This window comes from Populus euphratica, unplaced genomic scaffold (genome assembly GCF_000495115.2).
Source record: "Populus euphratica unplaced genomic scaffold, PopEup_1.0 scaffold74.1, whole genome shotgun sequence".
NCBI classification, from domain to species: Eukaryota; Viridiplantae; Streptophyta; class Magnoliopsida; order Malpighiales; family Salicaceae; genus Populus; species Populus euphratica.
This window is the reverse complement of record NW_011499954.1, coordinates 72,590-94,484: the sequence shown is the minus strand read 5'-3', so window position 1 is coordinate 94,484 and position 21,895 is coordinate 72,590. Positions and strand designations below refer to the sequence as shown.

The window sequence follows — 21,895 nt, the reverse complement described above, 5'->3', positions numbered from 1 at the left end:
TTTTACTAATTAACTCACGGTTTTAAAAACCTTGTATGGTTAATATGAATCATGTAATGTAATATTTCATTACATTATTATATTTAATTGTATACTTTTTAAAAATTATAATATGCATACTAGATTATTATAATTGTAAATACTAATTACATTACAAGTATTACATAAAAAACCTACATAATGAACTATTACATGATTAATAGTGATCATGCAAATATCTAATTGCAAAAAGTTTTTAATAATAAGGATCAAACTATAGTTTTTTATAAAATAAAAGGATGAAAGATTCAAATAAGAACCAATTTGTAAATAAAAATAACATGTAGGAATTGCAATGAATTTTTAAAAAATTATAAGGAATAAAATAAAACTATATAAAGGTTGTTGTTTTCAATTTTACCACTATTAGTGCTATTATTCCGAAGGTATATGTGGGCGATGTACTTGGTATATACTACACTCCTTTATCAATCTTACATAGTAAATACTTTTAAAAAAAAATTAAATTTAAACACATGGTATCTCGGTTTTTACTTGGGTTTCCCATATGCTTTGATTATTTTGAGAATCTAAAAATTACCATATAATTAAATATTAATTGAGTTTAATTTTTCTAATTAATATTTTATATGACCTTTCATTTTATGATACAATTTATAGAGTGCTTCATGCCATTGATTTTACCTATCCAATAATTATGGGGTGTTATTTTACTCGCATAATTTATTTATAATTAAGACCTTACACTTTTATCTAGTTTATTAGCTTAACCTTCCTCGATCGCCTTTTAAAAATCTCAAATCTCTCTCTTACTGTTCGAGGAAGAAGATAGCAATGGAAAGCCATTCTATGTGCTTGATGTTATGATCGAGCAATTCCTTCTTTTATTTCTGATTTGTTTTAGTTGACGGGGCGCTCATTTTTGTTAGGGTTTTCTTTCTTGGGTTAATGGAGGTCGGAATGATCCGCTCGCCTCGGTCGTTTTCTAGATACAAGAAACAGTCTTGCATTGGTAGCTGAAAGTAATCAACAGTAATTCTAAGTAATTGAAATAATAGTTTTTTTTTTTTTTTTTAATTTTGAGCTGAACTGATGCATTCATTCGAGAGAATAAGTTCTGTTATAAGTTAAAACTTTCGAAAACATAGAATATTATAATTATAAAAAAGATTATCAAAATATTTAATTTAATTTAACTAGGAAAAACTAGTCATAATGAATATGAGAAATAAACTAAAAAAATTATTCCTTTCAATTAAAAAAAACTAGAAAGCATAATAATACATTACAAGGACATAGTAATAGGAAAACATAGAATTAATCATGAAATATATATATATATATATATATATATATATTTCTACAAAAAGCTAATCCATCAATTTTTCTATGTTAGAAAGGTTAGAAAAAATTCATTATTGAGTTTAGTTGACTATAAAGTACTCAATTAAAAATAGAGGTTAAGCCATAATGGATCAGTAATATTTTTTATATAAGTTATCTTAGTTTTTAATATAATATTTTTATATAATCATCTCATCATGAATTCCTAACATAATATTTTTATACATTTTATTTAATCATAAATTCCATCACTAAAATTTTTAATAACAGTAAACAATGCAGACGGAACAACAAATTAAATCCTAAACATCTCTTTGAATAAAAAATTTATGTATCCAGGTCATATTTTTTTTATATTTTTTTAACCATAATTGTTTAACAGCGTATAATAAAAAAGTGACTTGAAAAATATTAGGTTTTAGTACCATAGAATACATATAAAAACAAGAATATCAAGTAATAGAACAATTCAATAGTTTTATTATTGAATTTTATTTATTAGGCTTGATATATTTACTATGGGATATATTATTTAGCTTGTTTGTCATAAATAGAATTTTAATATTTATATGTTATTTTTTAAAATGTTAAATAGTTTTTAATGAATTATATAAAATTTACAGAGTTCCATTCCCTTGTCTTTTTTTTTTCTTCAACCTTTTCTTTTCTTTCTTTTGATTTATTCTTCTTAGCTTTTTATTTTTATTTTTTAGTTTTAAATGTTTTCCCCCCGCATCAGTTTTGATATCGTAGCATGATTTCTTTTTGTTCTTAGTTGTTACAATTAAATGCTCTTCGAGAGCTTTTATCAACATGTGATTAAAAAAAGTGCATGCAGGTCAGCAGTCACGTGACCTGAGAAAAAACTAGCCTCGTCTTCTCCTCCACGCCAACCAGCCACAACTAGTCGACCCTTTACCGAGCCATCAACCAACAAGCCACCCACCAGTCCAATAGCCACTCCAGCCAAGTGGAAAGCCACCACGCATAGCCACTGCCTCACAACCATCAACCACCTTCCAGCCACCAAAACCAGCAACAACCGCCAGATCAACCACCACAGGAACCAACCAGACAGCCTAGGCCCACCACGTCACCGACCAATCTCAGCCATCAAGCCGATGACCACAGCCCTCAAAATCCAACACCAAGCCACCCTACCACTGTCCAAAATAATAGCCCAGCACTCCACATCCATCCTCAATCACCATAGCTACCCTGCCCAAAAACCACCACAGACATAACCATTGCCCAGAACAACGACAGCACACCCTCGCCATTGAATATTAATCAGTATAGAAAGATTCGGTTCAATCTCAGTCGAAAAAGTCACATCACTCGGCCAGCAACTCCAGATCACGGCAGCTCCAGTAACAGCAAATTAGACGTCAGAGATCAGCATCATGCTCCAGTCAATGAAATCCCTCACGTAAGTCCGTCAAGGCATCTCCATCATGCATGGGATTAGAAATCTTTTTTTCACAACTAATTCACATGTTTTTATTTTTGTTCTCATTTTTTTAAATTTCATTTATTTTTTTATATTTATTTATTAAAGAGAAAAAAAAGTTAAAAAAAAAACGGTGACAGAAAATAAAAAGATACAGGTATAAAACTACGAGGTCCATTGATTTGAGATAGAATTTGATTAGAATCTTCATCGATAAATTACTCGCCGAATTTTACTTTTCTAGTTTTTGCACTTGCAATTAATATTATTTTTGTGTCTAATATATATATATATAAATGAAAAAAGTGGTTGAATTTCTAGTTATTTTTGTTAATTGCAAAACTTGTCAAAAAAAAAAGTGATATATTATAATTATTATTTGATTAATAGTTAGAGTTGTATATTTATAATTTTTCTATTGTACTCCATTTTCTTTTATTGATCTCTATGTTAAAAAAAAAAGAATAACTTTAATTTTGTATTGTAATTTTACTTGTAAGAATAGTTTGTTATTACAACCAATATAATTGTTATTTAAATTATTTTAGACACGATAAGAGAGTCATGAATCCTAACAAAATAAAAGCTTTTATTTTTAATGATCAACATGACCTTTAAATTTTTGATAAATAGATTAATAACATGGATAACTTTTTTATTGATATAACTTGTATGATAACCGGAGAGTTAGGTTTGTTAAGATACAATTCATTAATAAAGCTTAACTTTATTGAAAAGATGTTAAAGATTATATAGAAAGGAAAAGTGAATCTCTCATCGATTACACTAAAATGAAACAAAATTACAAGAGATTACTTATCTCAGTCTTATAAGAATAAAATTTTAGACTAATAAAATAATCTTAGGCAAAGAAACATATCAGTCAATGATTATATAGTATAATTTAATAATGACATTATGTGTCTTAAGAGAAAATAAAGTCTGACTTTGCATAAGTTTTGTAAAAATTTGAATGATTTATTTAGAAAAAAAATCATGCTTATAGGTGTTTTCACTCTTGAACAAGCATATAATATAATGCAAAAACATATAATATAATGCAAGACTATGTGGTTTTAATAAAGAGTCAATAAATAAAATATCAAGACTCTCCTAGTACCACTTCTAGGTCTCAATTTAGGAATAATATTTCTCTTTTATGTTTTTCATCCTGTGATCTAATCCTATTAATGCTTAAATTTATGAAATATTTAGGTTGAATTCAAATGTTTAGTGTGCTAAATGTCAAAATTTTGGTCATATGTTCTTTAATGGTATCTTTAAGCTCTTAGTCATCCAAGAATATAAAAATATAGATGAAAAGAAAAAAATATTTTATGTAAATATATAAACTTAATCTTAAAGATTTTAATGACTTGGATAAAAAGAAAGTGCAACAAGAAGAAAGAGGACTAAACATGATAGGTTCAAATGAATCTTAGACGGAGGTTAATAAAGATCATAATGAGTTTGCTTTAATGGTAGAGGAAACTTTAGGATACTAGACTCTAGTGAAACCACTTAAAGAGATAAACGTAATATTAGAAGATTTTCTAGATATTTGTCCACTCGAACTACCTAATACTTATATCCTATGCTTGACAATCAAATGAAATAAATTTTGCGCAACATATTGAGCTCTCTCTCTCTGATCCTTTACCTCATATATACATATAATGAGAAAAAATAAAAATAATCCTAATTTATTTAGTTGTCTTAACCATATCTATACAAGTTTTGAATATTGTTTATTTCATTTTATACTTTTAGTTTAATAGTTACAAACCTAAAAACTTTGTAGATTTTTTGTCTATATATCTTGAAGCTAAAATGTTTAAATTAACTGAGTCATTTTTATATAGAATTTATAATTTTGCATGTTAAGATTATAAAACCAATTCAAATAAGTAAAAAACAATATAAATTCTGAATTGATATACATAAAAATCATATTATACTTAATGTTAAAAATTATTTTGCACTACATATTATACTGGAGTGATCTTCTTTGAAAACTATTTATAAAATATTTCACTTTTTTATAATTATTATATTTGAAATGAAATAGTAGACCAGGCAATTGAATTTAATTATACAGTTTGGAATATATATATATATATATATATATATATATATATATATATATATATATATATATATAAAAAAGTAAATTATCAATCTTGACTACTTTGTTTTTAATTTAGGATTTTTTTTTTGTTGTGAAAAAATATTTTTGTTATAAAAACCTTATATCTATTTAAAATAACCCTAATTTTCAAGCATCATTAATTATTTAATTAAGCTATTAACATAAATGAATTTATGAATGGAGTACTAAAAAGAGCAGTAATGAGTGATTTTTTAAATATTTTTTACATGTCGGACACGATAATCCAAGTTTTTCTCTCCGAATCAAGTTTGAGATTTTTTTTTTAATTTTCTTTACCTCTCGAGCACACGACAATCCAAGTTTTCCTCTAGTGATCAAGTTTGAGATGTCGCTCGTGCTCTCTCCATTTGTCAAGAAGATGTTTCACTCTAATTTGCAAGAAGGTTTTAGAAGAAACCGTGTGGATTAGAAGAAGAGAAGGAAGGAGACAATGGAGTTTGTAAAACATAGACATTGTGTTCTAAAGGTATTTTTGAAACATTATTTTTAATCTCAATTTGAAAAGGAATTACTATAGTAAATAAGATGGTCTATCATCTGATTTGCTTTTAAATATATTTTTAAAAATTAAATTCCATTTAGAATCTAAGTCTTTACCTTTAAAAAAATATTCAAAGCACAAGAATTAACTCAAGACATGTGAATTGAATTCACATGTTTCTAAACGCCCTGTTAATCTTCAAGTCCAAAACTTAACTCCAAGCAGAGAGGCTTAATTTGATGACGCCCTGTGTCAGAGCAAGGCCCAAATCATTCTCAGTTCTCCCCGAGGTGCTGGATTATTAACTCGGGCCCTCAATGGGGTCTTAACTATCCTATCCTTGGCTAAGTGACGGGCAGGTGTGGCTATATACAGCCTAGCGTGTACTATTCGATGGGACGAGGGCTCGTGTCTCATTGACCTGGAAATGGACGAAGCAGCAACATCTACTTTTATTCTTTCATGACCAATCGGCTCTTAACGTAAGAAATTTCATTACCTTGTTCGCAACAGTATCTGTGATAAAGCCACCATGCAAGGGGTTGGAGGCCGGCGAGAAGAGAAAATCAAATCACTAAATTGTATTATCTTGAAGAGACTCACCTTTTCTCCAAGCTTTAAAGAATCAAGATGCCATTATAGTTTGGTTTTAACTGTTGTTTAATAGAGGATAAGGATCACATCACTCGATTATCTGATCAATTACTACCAGTTCTACCACCTATGATGGATTTTGATTGGTCCACAGCCGATCTCGGACCCACCATATCTCGTGGAAAGTTTAATCCAGAAAAACAAGAAAAGGGAAATCTTGTGGAAAGGTTTTGCATCATGTGGAGGCACTGCACAAACTTCCCAGATTTTCTACGAACAAGATTTTTGCCTCGAGAGGTCCATAGCTGGAGATAAAGGGATCGAGTCCTGATTCATTTGCTCTAAAGTCGTCTGCTTGCGCCCGAGGCAACCAAGCACATGAATGTATTGCCATATTGCTGATAGAGCAAAAACTGCTTTGTAAAGCTTCACATGAAGTGTCAGGCACCCAAATAAACTAGAGGAAACATGCTAATCACAGCGTCATTTACTTGTCTGATATGACTAGTTTTTCTTACACTTAACTAATTAGTTAATTAGCAAGCAAAAACTCTTTGGATTTTCCAGTATGATATTGTAGAGAAATCATCATGCATGACCAGCTAGCCAGACGTGCTATTCCTTCCCAGTTGAATTTTATGGCTGCTATCGGTTACAGTATAGTTTAATTAACAAGGGATATATCACGTTTATTTAGGGCTGCTACTGATCCTACTTGACTAGACAAGGTATTAACTAGCATGATGATGCAGAAATATATCAATAATTGATTCGGGTCACGAGTGCATAGAGCCGATCTTGGACCCATCAAATCTTGTGAAAGGAGGTGAATCTGTATAATACATGATGATGATTAGCTGGCAATACATGTTCAAGTATGATTGATTAGGTAGCTAATTATATTGAGAAAAAACGAACATGTGTGATCACATTTTGATTCATCTTTCTGCAAATATGATGGATTTGGCTTGTGGTTTCCAAATATCATGATTATTGCCTTTTACTATATATCAGCATGGTGATCATGATAATGACATGCCACAAGTCCCTTGAACCATGATTAGCTGAAGAATTTGCACTTGACATTGGTTTATTCGAAATTGAAATTAAGAAGATAATGATGCAAGTCCAAGAAAATGGATTATATATAGCCCTAGGCGAAGTATTACCCTAAATGTTTTGGTCACCAAGGTACGCGTTCTCTATAACTACAAAATTAGAATCATCAAGTGTTACTATTAAATTGCAGAGATCCCCTTTTCTCCTATCCACGAGAATCACACAAAAGGAAATCAAAGGGAAGAAGATTTACGAGCAAGCTTCTTATGCTAATTAATCCCATACATGAGTAATAAGTTTAATTAATTATAGGCCCATGCGATTATGAAAAAAGTAATTATTACCAATATCAAGCTAGCTAGCTAGCCAGTAATGACTAGATCATGAAGACTTGAGATATTATTCTTTTAACAAGAGTTCTCGATCATAAACCTCTTCATGTCTTGAATAACCTCTTCTGAAGCATCTGAGTAAGGATCATTGGTGAAGAAACCGTGCTGCTTCCCCTCAAATTCAACATACTCAATTTTCTTCCCCATCTCTTTCAACCTCCTAGCATAATCCTCACCTCTATCTCTTAACAATTCACAGCTACCTACAATCACCAAGATTGGATCAAGAGCCACCAGTTCAATATTCAAGCTACCTGGTCCAAATGGGTTAGCCAAGGGGTGGTCCCTACTTGCTCCAGCAGGCATAGAAAGCCTCCAAAAGCTGTACTCGTTTAGCTCAAATTAATTAGTCAAAAAACAAAAAGGAAGAGGCGGGAACATAAAACCATATGTGTGAAATGGATTAATATCTCTAAGAATTAGGGTTAAGTGTAATTAATTGCTCCACACACACACACACACACGGGGGAACATTAGAATAAATACAATATTAATTTGTTGTAAAGAACTTCAAGTCTAGTGGAGAGCTTTTCACAAGATAAGGATATCAGAGAGAGATATTGGAGGAGGCACTATCTAATACATATGGAGGCGATTCTGTTGATATTGGATTAGGCACTACGACTATGTATCTCATAGCTAGTATGTGACGTGCTCAGCAGAACTTTTGGTTTCTCATGTCATCACTTAATTTCTTAATTCCTTTTTGTCTGTTTTTTTTTTAATAAAAAAGTCACCTTCCTTTCTTCTTATGTATATAGACAGGGAGATTCCAATTTAAAAAACGCTACTATAAAGGCGGCTAAAAAATTTGGAGTAGATTTACCACAAGAAAGAGGAGATATATACGTACAATTTGACCACGAACACGTGTATGTAGAGCTACTAGCTACGAACATATGGCTAGGGCATCGAACTACATGGGACCATGGTCCAAGTGAAATATCAGGTAGCGGGACTTGATAAAAGAAGCTGTGGAAACTTTTTGGCACCATGAAGATGAGACTGCACCGAGGACAATCAAACCCAAATGGTGTGTTTTACGATTGGAAAGAAAGCCAAGTGGCGTGTTTTAAAATTCCTTGAGCTTGACCTCTCTCATGTGCTCTAGTTCATTTTGGCCTTTGAAACAATAATTGTGGTTTTGAATTTGGTAACGTTTGACCTTCAAAAAGATTGAAGTTAACTTGATTACTTGCGAATAAGACAAGTTGATTAATTCTGGCTGACCCATTCAAATTTCAAACAGAACTAGTGCACGTACGTCAAAGAAGAGAGATTGGCCATGACTCAACCCAAGCACACTCAAATAACAGTAAAGCGGAGACATGGCTCTATCATGAACTTTTCAATGAAGGAATTTTCCATAAAAGCTGGCCCTAATGTTCCCTTGTAGTGTATGTGCATCTTATATCAGCCACGTAAAAATCAGTATCTGGCTGCTCAGTTAGCTGAGATATGCGTGACTGTGATAAAAATTGATTTTTAAAACAACCCAATCCAAGAACACTAAACACTAAACACCGTCTTGTTGCGGTCCTCTTCGAGCTATAATAAATTATTCATAAATAAGGGCAGGCATGTCCCATACATGAATTGATCACCACCATCTGCTACATAAGGTAGGTACTAAAAATATATATTAATATCGTTCCTCATCAGAAAGCCTGCCCACCTTTTCATTTGATCACGGCAGATATCCTAGCTTTTGATTTTTGTTGTTCGGAATATTTTAGATTATCCTACTTTTGCATCATCTAAAGCTATCATTTTTAGATCTTCGGAATCATCATCAAGCAATCAGATTCAAAGTAACACTTAGGAGAGCAGGAAATCAAGCAAGCAAGCAATTAATATTAATATTCTTCACCTATATACACTAGACATGTTAAGCTAGTGAACCTAGACAAATGATATGTTTCCAAATTGATATATTACTTAACTGCTCACCGTCTACCCCAATTATATCTTACATCATTGCATGGGGCTTTCAGGTGGACAGAGTACAATGAAATATACTTTAGAAGGCACGATGGAATGAAGGATCAATTTGAGGAAACTACTGCCACAAGAAGAGAGACAAGAAGAAAAGAATTGACCACAATAATTAACATCGCCAAGCCCCTCAGTACTTATTCCATATGGGACACAGAGCCAGAGAGAGATGGGTGTGTGCTTTGCGTTTTCCTTTTCTTTTGTGTGGATCATCGGGAGGGCACGTATGTGTACGCACCATGCATCAATAGAAACCCTTTGAGAAATTGCTGGTGTGGTCCAATTCTTAAATGGGACTTTAATGATTTATATGTATATGGTAAGATATGATGAGAATTATGTACGTCCAGTGTGTGTGTGTCTTCCTTTTACTCTTGCGGTTCAATTAATTTCAAACAATACTTATATTATCTTTACCTATACAAAGACTAGTTGGCAGGCAAAAACAAGGTTGTCATTTGTGAAGATTAATGAAAAAGCCGTATCTTTTTGACTCCGACCTATGATATTACATTACTTTCCACAAATTTGATTCCATTGCTGTTCTTTTTCGTTCCATTTTCTCTTTTCAAATCAATTAGATATCACATTAAGGTTGACCAATTTCGTTTAGTCTGGTCTGGCATCACTCTGAAGGAGAAATTCAGGACGGATGACCCTAAGCAGAGAAAATACAACACTCATCCCACCAAATAAAGCCGCATATTAATTAACTGTAAATGTGGCAATTAATTGTATAAAGTGAAAGTAGATATAAAATTATTTGTAGCCCAAAGATCCATCGAGCATATGTTTGTAAATATGATAATCAAGTATATATCATGTTATGTATGGTACAAGAAATTGTTGTCTACATCACATCAAAATGGTTTGATCTACGTACGTATACCATTAGAATTAACTGTGACAAAAGACAGAGAGAGATTAATAGGAGTTGGATGTTAACGTACCGATCCAGTATTTCCAAGTTCAACGAGAGTTCACTAGGCCCTTCCTCTGATTTTGTCCTGGCAACCCCTCCAAAAAATGGTGCCATTAGGATATATCCTCTTACCCGAACTGGAGCCAACCCAGTCGAACCAGCCCCGATCTGAACGGCTAAGTGGTGTGCAATATTGCCACCAGACGAGTCTCCCAAGATAAAAACCTTGTCATAGTCAACCTCACCACCATTGACCCATGCATCACCTTTGTCGCTCAAACCCTGAGCTTGTAGCCACTGCAAGGCACTAAATCCATCCTCCATGGCCGCCGGGAGCCTATGTTCTGGGGCCAAACGATAGTCCGGGGCCACAACGAGGGCGTTGAGCCCAGAAGCTAGTTTAAGGCAGCAGTTGTGGAAGTTAGGCCACTCACGCGTGCCTACACAAAAGCCACCTCCATGAAGGAAAAGTATGACAGAAAACTTCTTTGCAGGGGATGACGGTGGCATTGAAGTGGGTTTGTAGAGACGGAGGTGGAGGTTGTTTGTTTTGTCAAAGAGGCAGTCCTTGAAGACGATGGACTGGTCATTGATGATTGGGATGGGGAACCCTATGTCTTTGGTCCTATAAATGGTGCCATCACTGAAGAGTTGGACAACACCCCCGCAATCTTCTACTACATGAGGGAGGGAACCCATTTCTGCTATGGTTTCTCTTCTCTATAGGGAGACAATGATGGTTGGCAATGGAGGTAATGGCCTAATATGGGAGGTATATATAGGCGGAAGAGAGGGGAAAATTAGGGAGGGGGAAGGATGGGTGAGTTGGAGTGGAGAAGGCAGACAAAGTTTATTCGAATGTCAAGGGTGATTGTGTCATTTCAGGAGGGATATTATGGTGGAGAATGATGCATATGCATTCATGGCCTTTGGTTTATCTTATTGTTTTGAAGAAGGACCATAGATGAGGTTGGTGGCTGTGGAAATGTGCTTCCCCGTTTATGGTAAAATCCTCCGTCCCTTTAAGACTTGGAATTCTCATTTTAAAAATTAAATTAAAGTTCATGTTCTAACAAAGATAGGTTGGGAGATTTTACGTATAAAGGATACGTTTCCTTTATATAGTGAAAGACCAATGAATTATAAAATAAAAAATAAAAAAATTCTTGTTCTTATATGTTGTTGAAGATAACTCTCCTCTCCCCTTCACATAACTTGCTAAAATAATTGTTTTGTGTTAATATAACATAAAAATAAAAATGATGTGTATATATATATATAACCATGCATTTTGTTGCGGGATACGAGCCGGCATGAAGTCATCTAGCAACGACAAAAGCTTTTTATCATACCTTTTATATGAGGTATTGTGTGTTGGAAAGAATTTTTTGGATTTAATAATAAAATTATAATTAAAGTTCAGGATTCGCCACCTAGTATTATGGTTACTAGAAACCTATGGTTTGTAAGAATCTGAGTAACAGACTGGTTGTGCAAAGGGAAGACGCATCAACCTCAATGCACCCTACCTAAGGTAAGTTGCATTATTGTTTGATTGTTTTTTTCTGAGTCGGGTATTTGTTGATCTTTTCTAAGACTCAAGACAAATTTATCTTTGTGAGAGAGTCTCTACCTTATTGGGTTAAATCCTAACCGTTCTAAAATCTGAATTTTAGCATCGTATTTATTTACATCTTGTATCTTTAATACCTATGGGTATACTTTATTGTGTAATTTTACACCTTATAAATATTAAATTCTACATCTGGATCCTAAAAAAAAAGATTGAAAAAATATTTTTGACATGTTGGCTAAATCCTAATGCATAATCATAAACTAGTTACGATATCTATTTTTGAATTTTTTTAAACATGAAAAAAAGATGCAAATTTTGTTTTTATATGAAAAATATGCTTGGAAAAATTTCAGGATTTACCTGTATGCAATAAAATACTTTTTTCTTTTTGAAAATGTTTTGAAATCTTTTATTTTTTAAAAATATTTTGAAGAAAACCAGGTATTTTAATACTAAATTTGTATTTTACAGTGTAAATATACAACCTGATATTATAAAACATTAGTAAAAAAATATGCGAGAAAATCATAATTTTTTTAAATGATTTTTTTGAAACCTTTTGAATTTAACAAAAAAAAAAGGGGGTATAGTCCACTGCATGAACAATGGACATGAATTATAATTCACGCCATTGTTCATGCGTGAACAGTAAGATGTGAATTATAATTCACGTCCTTTGTTAAGTGAATAGAGGCAAAAAAGAAGAAGAAGAAGAGGAAAGGGAGAAAGGGCAGACAACCTGGCATGGTGGTGGTCTGGCCGAGGATGACAGTGTGCTGCCGATGGTTGCAGCGATGAAGGCTGGCATTGGTCATGGCGGGAAGAAGAAAAAGTTGTGGAGAAGAGAGAAAGGCTGGAAGGAGAAGAGAAAGAAGGTCACAGTAGCTGCTTAGTGGCCGATTGGTGGTAGAAATGGTGAGGGGATGTTTGAGGCAGTGGGATGAGACTGTGACAGATGGTGGTCGGCGGCAGAGGAAGCAAAAGAAGAAGAAAAAACACGTGGGAGGGGCTGCAGAGAGGAGAGAGAAACCGACGGTGACTCTTAGTAGTCGGCTAGTGGTTGTGTTGGCTTCCTATGGTGGAGCTGATGGTGAGAAAATAGGTGATAAGAGTGGTGGTGGCTGAAGGCCACAATGGAGAGAGAGAAAATTTGCAGAAACCGACAGAAAAACTGGTTTTTTAGCTAATTTTGGACCCGAATTTCTTCTAATTCAAGCCATGAAAACCACCTCTATTTATAGGTAGTGGAAGAGGGAAATTTTGTCTACACTTGAAAAAAAATTCAACCCTTAATTCAGTTGGAAAAGATCCTAATCATTGGCTCAAATTAGGTATCATGAGTTGCAAATCTGCAGACAAAAACTGACTAAGTTGATCTTTTTAGGTTGTCACCAGAAATTATGTATTTTCATTTAGTCTAAACTGATCATAGGGGGTTCTAGATAAGGTGTAGAGGATCATTTTCGTATAAGATTTATCAAATTTGGTGGATGTTAGGTATATTAAATGCTGCTGCAAAATAGGTAACTAGATTAATTGCTTTCAATTGAACCCTAATTGACCTTAATTTTTTTTATTCAATGTAATTAAGCCCCTAATTTCAATCAATTTTCTCAATTAAACCAAAATTAAGCTCCTTAACTTAATTTTTCACCAATTAAGCCTAAAATAAAATTAATTTGACCCATTTAAAGTATAATTAAGTCCTTACACTTAATTAAATCCTTCAATTAGACCCAACTTAATTTTTAAACATAATTACAATTTAATTTGGCCCATGATTAAATCAAATTGGCTTATTAAAAATTTAATTATGTCATTGGACTCAATTTTTATGCAAATTCATTCAATAATCATTCAATTTGACTTTGAATTTGTATTTTTCTCTATTTTTGGGCATAATAGGGTACAATTACGCCTTGAATTCCCTTAAAAAATTATAATTTGATTTTTTCCTATTTTTGTAGCCCTCCTTAATTTGCTTTCTCTGCATTGTCAGCTTTTATTTTATTTTGAAAAAAAAATTGATTTTAGAGGAATAACTCAGAATTGGGTTATGATACATTTAATTAACCTAATCATGAAAATATTTACCAATTCAATTTTTACTTCACAAGATATCTCTATATAAACCACTTTAAAAATTTATAATATTTTAATGTAAGACTAAAGTCTTAGGTTTGAAAATATTTTTGTTAACAATTTCTAATTCATCATAACTAGTTTTTCTTGGTTGAAATATTTATATTGAAAAATACTTTTTAACAAAATCTTAATAACAAAAATTGAGGTAGGGTCAAACTTTCTTATAATTTGTATGTAATATTCAAATGAAAATAAATTTAAAATTAAGTTTAATTTGATAAAAATAATTATGTTATTAGAAAATCATTCTAAGTTCTAAGAAATTCTAAATTCAATTTTTAATAAAATCTAAATGAATATAAATTTGAATTCTATTCAAATAAAATGGAATAAAAAATTAAATATATAAATATATTATATAAATTAAATGTATTATATAATTCTAAATGTATTGGATGTAATCTATTAATTAAATATAATAAAAATATATTAAATAGGTAATAGGAATGGTCTTGAAAAAAATATCTGACGTAGCTATTCATCAATAGAATCAAAGTATTAAGTGTCAATATTTAAAAAAAAAAAAGGATATAGTTGAATGGTAAAACTTATCTTTGCTAAGGAGAAAACACGAGTTTAGTTTCTGTTATCCGTCGAAGTCGATTTATTTAATATAATAAATGATTTAGGATAGTTGACTCTAATAGTTTTTTTTTACCCTTATCCTCTTTTCTTTCCTTCCTCTAAAAAATAGTAATTAATTATTCACAAGTTAACAAGGACAATCCTCTATTTTTTTGTCAAGAAAATGTTATAAAGATAAGATTTGAATGCGTGACCTCAAGATTATTAGCCTTGCAAACTATTAAAATGTTCTACCTAATATGATGAAGAGAACAAATGGAACTTAATGGACAAACCAGGATAGAATGCTCCCCTCTACCATATATGTACTAATATAATATCACATATACACATAATGGCTCTTCCATGATTAATGATTGCAGAAATGACTTGAGAAAAAAAAAGAAAAAAAAAGAATATTTACCAATTTGATCTTGTTACCCTCAACAACAAACATGCATGAACCTTTACTTGAAGTATATGTACATATATTGCCCAAAATCTTGATAATTAGCTCTTGGTATTTTAGTAAAAAAACAACACCGATAAAGACATAGTATACTATTTCACGACGAGGATTGTAACATTCAATTAATTTCTCATGTATCACTTAATTACATAACTTTGTTTTTTTTTTTTTTGTGAGGATCAACGAATCAAATGATATAAAGGGACCGACACCAACCTGCCCAAAACTAAAAGGACCTCCCCACATTTTTGTTCTAACCTTTTCCTCTTCTTCCCTCATTGAAACAAACTTTTCCTTGCCATAAGGTTTCACTTCCTATTAGTATCAGTAATACAAGTTAGATCCTAAGTTAAGCCTTGAAAATTTTAATGTTCTGATGCCTTTTAAATCCTCGTAGCCATTATCTTACTACAATAGTTCTTGCTAAGAAAAATAGCCTTGTTGTAAAAATTCCACCTAAAAGGTAATGAGTTTTCCTATAGTATGCCCTTGTATAATGATCAAGGCTCTAGGCTAAGTAGCAACTTTTAATTTATTATGATTCCAAATAATTGATTCAATAAGTTCTTGTCAATAATCATAAATATTGAATAGAAACATTAAACTAAAAGCCCATATAAAGGAAGAGTCTACCAAAAAAAAGCCAGATACAAATAATAAAAGAACCATAAGACTAAATTACCTGGGAAGCATATATCTAGAGGAAATTATAGAGCCATCCATTAATATTAATAGAACTCTACGCAAAATCTCCTCTCATGATATGAGTTACCACCCCTTCATCACTTATACTAACCAAAACATTTGATTGCATTTTCCAATTGAAATGGAATATTACCATCGAAATTACATACAATAAGTAAATTCTTTATTATAATTAAAAAGTCTCGATATTCTTTAGAGATAAAGGCCAATTAAAAGGACTAAAACACCCCGATAAACACTTGGTTATGATCACCGTTGTAGGCCTACTTGGATAGTGAGCATTTATTTGTAAAAATAGAATTTCTTGTGTTAGATGATTGCAACTTTCGAGAAAAAAGGATCCAATCAATTTTTTATTATATTAAATCATTCATATATGTGTAGATATAGATAGGATTTAGAGTATATATATATATCGATCTATTTGTTTTTTGCTTAAGCTAGATGATAAAAAATTACAATGTCCAGTTCCTTCGGATGATAGATTTTTAAGAATTCATCTATCCTAATAAAAAACAGACTTGAATGATTTAAGAGCTAAATTGGCTAAACAAATTGGTCATAATTATTATAGAGAACCTACATTGCCAAATGATCTTTTATATAAAATAATTTTTTATATATATTCTTTGGTAGTAATTCTAGATATTATTGCATGTAATGTAAGATTAACAGTTTTAGAATCATCAATAATTGGTGAACTTGCAGATCTATTTATAACTCCTTTGGAAATATTGCTTGGATGATATTTCTTTCTCCTATTTCAAATACTTCATATAGTACCCAATAAGTTATTGGGTGTTCTTTTAATGGTTTGAGTATCTATAGAATTCTTAATAATACTCTTTTTAAAGAATGTTAATAAATCTCAAAATCCATTTTGTAGTTTGGTCATAACAAATGTTTTTTTATTAGTACTATGATGGCTTTTTAATAGGGTATTGGATCACCTATTGATAAATCGAGTCTTTTTAATATTGGTTTAATTGAAAATAAAATGTCATGACGTGTGTTTCTTGTGTATCTAGAGAATAATTGATTCAAAGTGAATTCTCCCTAAATAACATTTATTCAATTAAATTATTTATATATTTATATATTTTACAAATATATAGATTGTGTTAAAGATTCAAAATTAATTTACATCTTTTTTAAATCTAGATAAAATAGAAATAAATCTATTGGATTTAAAATTTATTTTTTTGTAAATTAATTGTGACATGCTTTTCTATTTTTAGAATATCAAATATATGTTTTATGTCTTCTATGAAAAAATATTTAATTTCTATAAGGTCTTGACTATTTCTTAAAACGACCCACAATGTATGTATATTCAATCATTTTAGGCAATTATAAATCATAGGAGCCAATTTGAATTGGTCTTTAAGAATATATTTCAATGCTATTTTTTTTTTCTTAGTTTAGCTAATGTATCATGAAAAGCAAAAAAGGGTAATCTTATGTTGATTTTTTTTCTAAATGGAATTTTTCTTGTTTTGCATGTAAAAAAAAAAAATCAATCAAATTTTAGGAGGCTTCATGAAGTGGTTTTTAAGATCTAAACTTCTATTAGTCCATATTTCAAGAAAAAAGTATCTCTTGCTTTTCATTTCTATTTTCATAAAAATAAATATTATGATTTGCATTTCAAATACGTATTAATACGTCTTTTATGGAATAACTTCCATCTTGAAAGTTTTTTCGTAGTTTTATACAATAGCCATGATTCCTCTCGATTTGTAATCCAATATGCAAATCAACTTCTTCCTTTAAGCTAAATGTTGTGCATTATCAATTATTTCTATAGATAATGGTAAAATGATGCTTTAAGCGGTTAGACTTCTATAACCCTTAACACAAATAGATCTATCACAAGTTTCATATAAAATGCTTCTCAATATAAGTTTTGTTAAATTCATTAAAATTTCATATATTGGTTCTTAAATACCCATTATAGTAGAAAATTCTTGTGGTATTTTCTTAGACTTTGCAAGTATGAAACCTAATAAGATAAATAGAAGTTATTCTTCTATCCCAATCCAATATATATAGTATTTTAGTATTTTCTTATTCTCTTATGCCGTGAGATTTCACGACTTCATCCATTGAACAAAAAAAAAAAGGAAGAATGTCCACCTATAACAAAAAAAAAATTAACTAAACAAAAGAGAACAAAAATTCAAAGATAACATAATTTGTTTTTAAATAACGAGACAAAAATATATTGAATCGACTACTTGTGACCTTGATTATGGATTCCAATGTGTTTAATTTTTTAAAAAAACTATTTTTTATTTAATTATATAATTAGTGAGCTAGGTGATATTATCAACTTGGTTTAATAACTTTTGTCTTTATAAAAATAATTTTTTTAATTATACAATAAGAAAATAGACATTTATAAAATCAAGCACCAACTAAATATCTAGATATTTGTTTGAAATTGTGATAAACTCACAAATATCAAACCCTAAACAAATTAATAGGTTACTAAATAGGTGATCTTTGTTATGCCATAGCCACAATGATTGTTTTAACTCAAAGAAAGAATATTCACTTGGTTTCAAGACTTAATCTATCAAAAACAAATTGAAAAAAAGAGAGAAAATTTTCCACAAAAAAAAATTCTTGAACTAAAAAAAAAAGAACAAAATTCCAAGATAAAAATATTGATAGAATGATATAATGGATTGACCCGGGTTTTGCCGCCTAATCCATCAAATTCGTAACCTGAGTTATGGAATTCAATGTGTTTAATTTTTTTTAGATTATTTTTTATTTAATTATATAATAAGTGACTTGGGTGATGGACTCAATTTGGTTTAATAACTTTGTTCTTTCTGAAATTTTTTTATTTAATTATACAATAAAAAAATAGACATTCAAAAAATTGAATATCAACTAAATACATAGGTATTTTTTAAATCATAATAAACCTACAAATATCAAATTAAAACAAGTTATATAGTCCAATTCAAAATAAATAACATGTTGCAAGATAAAGTTGAAAAAAAAATCAGCATGAAAAATAAATAAAAGTGAAAAAATCAAATGAAAAAAAAAGAGTTAAAAGAGTAGGCGCTCAGGTCAGGACAACCCAAGGCATCTGGGCCTAAAAAACCAAGTATATTGGTCTGAGGCAACCCACATACTCAAGCCTGTTATATTTATTTTTTTAGAAGCAAACGACAAGTTGTTCACCCTACCTCATTTAAAAAAATATAGTAGAAAGCATGTCGCTTGTTGTCAAACATTCCAACCACCACAGGTGGCTGAAAAGTTGGGTAGTTGCTCCCTACGGATAAAAATCCATTTTGACCTATTTTTCCAGCCAAATAAACCTAAGAAACACCATAGAGACCTTAAAAACCCTATTTTTGATATTAAATCACAATTTAATTGATTAAAAAATAAAAATCAACTTGAATTAGAATAAAATCTTATAGCTCAATCTACTTTTTGAGGTAAAATCAATGAAAAGAAAGGCTAAATGGAACTTCTCTAAGCAAATTGAACTCATTGACACCTAGAATGAGTTTTTTTTGTCAAAAACTGAGCGTTTGTTATGTTTCTCTTTTCTTTCTATAATCCAGCGACTTTCTCTCCTTTCTCTTAAACACAGGGACTCAAATGGAGGGAAAATAAAATTTTAGACCTAATTATGTAATTTTCAAACTAAAGGGACCAAACATAATTTTTGACAAAACCCAATGGCAAATATTGTGAAAAAAGCATATACACACTTTCTTTTTAAAATAGGACCTTTAAATATTTCACTAATATAATTTGTCTTGTCATTTTCAATCTTTCTCGAACAATAAAATTGGATTGTTTTTTTTATGAATCCAAGCTTGAAAAAAATGGCAAGATAGGTTTTTGTGATTGAAATAATAATATAAAAAATATATCAAAATAAATTATTATTTTCAATTCTCGATCAATATAATATTAAAAGATTCAATTGATAAAAAAAAATACAATAATTAAAGGCTGAAAAAAGAAAAAGGGTCAGAATTGAGACTTTCCTTCATAAAAATAAAAATAAAAGGCATGCTATTTTTCATTTCCTTCATTTTTTGTGTGCTCCCTTTTAAATTCTTGTAAACAATTAAATCAGTTTTTTTCTTTGTGAAATAGAACACTAATATGATATTAATTAGGTTGCTTTTCCAAGATCTCGATAACTATATAAAAGGAAAATAAAAATAATTAATCTTAAATTTCAATCAACATAGCATTAAATAATAGAATTGAAAAAGAAGAAAAACCTATAACAAAAAGGATTTAAAAAAAAACATATAAAACACTACTGTAATCTACTTCACATTACATAGTACTGAGGTCTTTTACTCTCTCTTTTTTTTAAAAAAAATTCATTCATTCAATTTTAATACTTATAGGAGTTTATCCGAAATCTAGGAGTAAATGCCAAAAAAGAATCAGAATTCAGTGGTTTATCTTCATTTCAATGATCGAGTTTCAAATTTCGATAGTTGATGGTTCAGCAACTTGTGACTTGCTTCCATTTTCCATTAATTAAGTCGATATTCTGTTTCCTCCCCATTTGCATACTTTACTTTTTCCTTACTGTTGCAGCATTCGTGAAGAATATATCATTTGCAAAGACTGATGTTTCTTTTCCTCCTGCGTACTTTATCATGTGAAGAGGATGTATTATTCTGATGTATCAATGAAATCTTTTATCCATCGTTGTTGACGAAATAAAAAAAAATGTTCTTAATATATATATATATATATATATATATATAAATCTAAAAAAGGCATAACTATGAAGAAAGGAAAGCACAAATAAGAGAAATTACGAATCACTAGAGTACCAAAATTTGAAGTTGTCATTAAAATGCCAATAGGCAAAGTCATTTAGTATATTTTTTTTAATGAAAATCTCCCCAGAAATCCATGGCGGAGCCGGCTTCTGTTGAGAAAATTGAACACAAAACAGATCATAATACGTTAAAAAGAAATGGCCAGAAGAACTAAGAAAATGAATAGAAAACATAATGTATGTCGTCAAAGTCAACTCTAAAATTCATTAATGGACAAATGGCCAGTCCATGCTACCCTCTTGCAATATTTAGTCTAATATAGAGCCAGCTCCCGGAGGATGAAGAAGTCCTTATGCAAACAAATTTATCTTTTTCTTTGAGAATGCAGACGTTTGGATGTTGAGGTTTTACAAAATTATTGTGTCGGCAGTCATGTGAGTTTCAATTATAAAACACCATTATTATTTTTTAATGTTATGGATATATGTGACTTAACTTGATCTTGCAGAGGTGGACCTTTCAATGTCTTCCTTTCAATTTGTTGGAGGAGGAAAATAACCAGTAAAATCAGGGGAAGTTTATATGTCTTGTTTTGGAACAAGGACTATAGATGGTTGGACGTGGAGATGTGTGCTTGTTTTTAGGGTTTTTAATGGATGATCTTCTGTCCTTGCTATGGCCATGTTTCTTTGTCAAAGTTACAGTTGCATTTACATATTTGTTAAAGCAATAAACAATTGTTGTTCGCCAAAGTAATGGTCTCGTAATACATGAGAAAACATGTAATTAGAAGACAATTGGATCTTTAGTCTACTGATCATTTGAAGAGGAGTTTACTAGACGTACGTGCACTCTAAGGAGACATAAAAAATGCTGGCCAGAAATCCTTGGGGTCCTTGGCCATGTGAGCTTCAGTTTGAAACATGCCGCCTTATTGTATATTATGAATAGACTTTGACTGTGCCTGCCCGTTGGACGCTATATTGAACTTGTTGGTTGAGGAAGCCAACAAGGGAAATGAGGGGAAATTTGGACCACTATGAAGTGTGTATTTGCAGCCTCTTTGTATATAAATTATGCAGGGAAAAGAGGAGTTATCTGGGATAGAGTTTATCGTTCATTTATGTGGATGATGATGGCATGATATCCAATGGTGATTGCCTCAAGTTTTGGCAGTTGTGACGAGGCAATTGGTTGTCGTGTCGGTGGTTGTAACAAGCTATATTTATCTGTAATTGTATA

General features: G+C 30.9%; 1 protein-coding gene across 1 annotated transcript; it reads right to left on the bottom strand.

Moving 5' to 3' along the window:
- Positions 1-7,314: 7,314 nt before the first annotated feature.
- On the bottom strand, positions 7,315-11,347 carry LOC105138193 (alpha/beta-Hydrolases superfamily protein). Its single transcript, XM_011044226.1, has 2 exons — positions 10,436-11,347; positions 7,315-7,812 (listed from the first exon to the last, which is right to left on the bottom strand). Exons 1-2 carry the CDS (start codon positions 11,104-11,106, stop codon positions 7,506-7,508), a joined length of 978 nt encoding a protein of 325 aa, XP_011042528.1. The 5' UTR covers positions 11,107-11,347; the 3' UTR covers positions 7,315-7,505.
- Positions 11,348-21,895: the final 10,548 nt, after the last annotated feature.